Source organism: Pteropus vampyrus, unplaced genomic scaffold (assembly GCF_000151845.1).
Source record: "Pteropus vampyrus isolate Shadow unplaced genomic scaffold, Pvam_2.0 Scaffold1, whole genome shotgun sequence".
NCBI lineage: Eukaryota > Metazoa > Chordata > Mammalia > Chiroptera > Pteropodidae > Pteropus > Pteropus vampyrus.
The window spans coordinates 20,237,335-20,241,220 of record NW_011888782.1 but is presented as its reverse complement, the minus strand read 5'-3'; the positions used below and the strand labels follow the sequence as shown (position 1 = coordinate 20,241,220).

The 3,886-nt window shown below is 43.9% G+C and overlaps 1 protein-coding gene across 1 annotated transcript in view; it reads right to left on the bottom strand.

Moving 5' to 3' along the window:
- The window catches only part of ITGA9 (integrin subunit alpha 9), a 281,374-nt gene that overhangs the window by 245,220 nt on the left and 32,268 nt on the right, over nt 1-3,886 (bottom strand). Inside the window, exons 6-7 of the mRNA XM_023525395.1 lie at nt 2,965-3,094; nt 239-324 (exon numbers count right to left, since the gene is read on the bottom strand). Coding sequence (XP_023381163.1) covers nt 239-324; nt 2,965-3,094 — 216 coding nt within the window. The remainder of the gene's footprint in view (nt 1-238; nt 325-2,964; nt 3,095-3,886) is intronic.

Below are 3,886 nucleotides of genomic sequence, written 5' to 3'. Positions count from 1 at the left end.
CTAGATGTGAACGTGCAAAGAATTGAGAGGTGTATCGACACGGTGATTAAGCTTTCAAGGTCAGCTCTCAAAAGTGATTGGAAGGACACAGAGGGCTCCTCAATACTTCATCACTTACTTGCCAGCCACTCGGCAAAACGTTCAGATCAAAGTAAGCTGACAAACTGCTATAACAGCGGCGGCATGCTCCCCTCTTCTGTCTGACCCCACGCTATTCCACGGACGTTTTTCTCCTCACCTTTCCGATGCCTTCATCCTGCGGGGCGCCTCCTACCACATCGGTGGTGGACAGGTGAGAGAAGTGGCCGGCGGTAACTGCATAGCCTGTAAAAGATGGGCAGAAACCCAGGACGGGGTTGAGAATAGAAGGGCGGGGCAGAAGAAGGTACATCCGAGTTTCTCAAGCATCTTTTATCTGGACAGTTATGATCCAGCTAGTCTTGGAACATAAAGTACCAGGGAACAAATGGCAGCTGTCAGTCTTCTCATGCTGGAATGGCTCATCTCACAAAGAAACGTTCACAAGGACATCGGGCTTTCTGAGTGTCCTCTTTGGAACAGGTACTATACTAAATGCTCTATATCTTTTTCTTTTTGACACATTTTGAATTTTGATACAATTTGAATTTTCATAAAGTGCATGCATCTAAAGTGTAGAACTTAACGAATGTATATAGCCATGCAATCACCACTCAGAGTGAATAGAACCATAGAACTATAACCCAGAAGGTTCCCTCATGCCCTTTCCTAGTTACTACCTCCCACAGGTAGCCACTTGTCTGATTTCTATCACTATACATTATGTTTGCCTGACCTAGAACTTCACTCAACATCTGTGACATTCACCCATGTTGTTGAGTATAGCAGTTCCTTTTTATTGTTCATTAATGTTCTATTGCATGGATATATCATAATATCTTTTTTTCTCCTATTGCTAGGCATTTGGGTTGTTTCCAGTTTGGGGTTATTACGAATAAAGCTGCTATGAACATTCTTGTATGTGTCTTTGGAGGCCATCATCTCCTCTAATCTCACCGTTCTATGAGGAAGGCATGATTATTTTTTTTCCATTTTACAGATGTAGAATCTGGGTCACTAAATGTGGGTAAGCAACATGCCCAAGATCACACAGCAAGATTCATATGCAATCTGTGTGTCTCTAAGTCTCCTGCTGTTAACCATTATGCCAAACTTCCTCCTGAGAGAAGGCAGAAAGAAGCAGACAGTAGATGGACGGATGGATGGGCAGGCAAAGAATTGGATACAAAAGGAATCTAGGAAGAAAGGAAAAAGTTGTCTGAGCTTAATCTAAATGTTTCCTTCACTTTCTGAGAGGCTTGCTGGCAGGCTGAGAGCTCTTCTCTGGCTGGCAGAAACGCTGTATAAGCTGCCATATATTCCCCCAAACCTTGTCATCACCCTCAAACCATAATGCTGTGATCATAAGCCATTTGGGTTTTGTGATGACACCATATTGAGATCGATTCTTATTTACCAAGTGGCTGATTTCTCTCACGTTACCCAAAACTATTATGAATGATATCAAAGTCTCCAATGAGCCTTGCAATGCCTGCAGCAGATAAGGGCCGCTGTTTTGTATGTAAGGGGAAGCTACCAGCCCTAGGCTTAGACATCAAGTCCACCAGCCAAATCAGGCTCTCTGCTGCCTTCCTTTCATTTCCTGACCTAATAAACATGTGTTGAGTCCCTACAACACAGTAGGCACTATATCAGGTCCTGTATATGTGAGACAAACGCCCCACCTTCGAGGTGCTCCCAGTCTAGTGAGTGGTGTCTCTGTAGCACACACAGGGGAGGCAGCTCAGATTCTAGACTCTGGGCTCAGAAATCACAGATTTAAATCCCCGCTTTGCTCTTTACAAGTCATGTGACCGTGGCAAGTTACATAACTTCTTTATACCTCAGTTTCTTTCCCTATAAAATGTAGGTAAATAATAATAGCTACCTCGCAAGGTTGTTTCAGGAATTAAAAAATATGCAGAGTCCGGCATAGACTAAGTGCCCAATAAATGACAGCATGAAAGAGCTGGGAGCACAGAGCGGCCAACACCCAAAGGCTCCAAGTAAAATATTATAGTCCTTGTCAACGGGGAAAAAACTTGCAGTCAGAAGGGAAAAGGCAAGTCAACAACTCTCTACTGCCATCTCGCAAGTGAATCGCTGGAAAAAGGGGGCAGGGACTCCCCCAGATTTAACTTATATGGAATGTGTGTAAAAGCATTGTTTTCTCATCATTAGGCTTTCCTAAATTTAGCTTTATTTTTAGTCCAGAATTACAGCATTTAGGGCATGAATTTTTAAAAAGCCATGTAAAACTGTCACGTACACAAGCAAAGATAGCCAGCCTATCCCTGTTCTTAAACAGGCATGGTCTCATCCAGCGTCACTCTCGCCTGGTGGCTGCTAAATTAAAGTGTGTCTATATTCTTTCTAGAAGATTAAAAGAGCTGAGAAAAAAAGGAGAAACTTGTCTAAGCTTTAGTGAAGCTTCAGTGTTAGGCTGCCACCCATCATGATCGTTTCTGGTTCTTGCTAATTCTACTTGCAACCAGTTTGGGGACCATGAAACAGAGACCTCGTCCGAAGGAATGCCACGGAAACCAGGATTGTTTCGCTCATTTTGTATCTGATCATCTGACCTTAATTGCTAAAATAAGAAAATAAAATGTCTGCTTCCCTGGATGTTCGACTCAGTTTTTAAATGAAATCACGCAGTTTTAATTCAGTCTCTTCCTTCGTTCTCCTCTCTGTGTGGGGCTTGACGTTAAGGTATACTAGCTAAAAGTAAAACTAACTAGAACAATAATTAAAACAATAAATAACTAGAACAATAAATAAAAGCCAACAAACTCTTTTTTCTACCAGTTAAGCAATAATCTGTGAACTCTGTGGCGATGGCTCCCATGTCCCTTTTCTTACCTGTCACCTCCCTGAGCTACTCACCCAGGTAAGTGTACCGCCTGTTCATGATGGCTTCGTCATTCAGTTTGAAGTAGGTGTTGTCTGTGAGGTTCAGCACTTTGACCGTCCCAGCCCAGTAAAATGACCCCGGGGCGCCCATCACCACCAGCTCCTACCGAAGAGAAACCCCAAGGTACTCAGGGAAGGAAGCTGAAGAGGGGAGTGGGCAGTGAAGTGAGAACCAAAATCACACCAAGGAACCCAGAGTAAATTAAAGATACCGCACCAGGGACTTTCTTCAGCTGAACGATAAAAAATATATGTATTTCACCAGATTCTCCAGCATTATGGAATCTAGTATACGAATGGAGTTACCAGGAATACAGACCAAGATAATGAGCAAGGTGACAGAACAAGTAACATACTATGTCCCTATCCTATCTGCAGGAGAGTCTGAACATATTTCCTCATCTTTATACCAGGATCACAGAAGGAAATGGCAAAGATTTGGCATGGTCCAAAATCACAGAATTTCAGGACATCATGCCCATGAAGAGACACCACCACTTCATGCAGCCTGGCCTCCAACCCCACCATCCAGCGACCCCACCTGCCCCGTACAGAGCAAGAGGAAAACGCTGACCAAAATCAGCTTTGCGAAAACCGTGCGCTAACACGCCAGGAAATGCCCCCTCAGTCCTCACTGAGGGCTCTCTTCTCAGGAATGGTTCCAAAGCTGGGCTTTCCGACCACTGTGACCCACTGCAAACTCAGAAGAACAAAAGCAAGAGAGTAGAGAGACCTGCTAAGGGAAGGTCGCAGACTGTTAAGAGAAGAGACCACAGACAGAAAGGGACAGTACTACTATGAAAACAGACCCAAGAACACAGAGACATAGCTGTCTTCAGTGTTTAAATTAGGGGCAGACGGGCCTCCATCCTCAACAAGCCTGAGAGCATGTCTG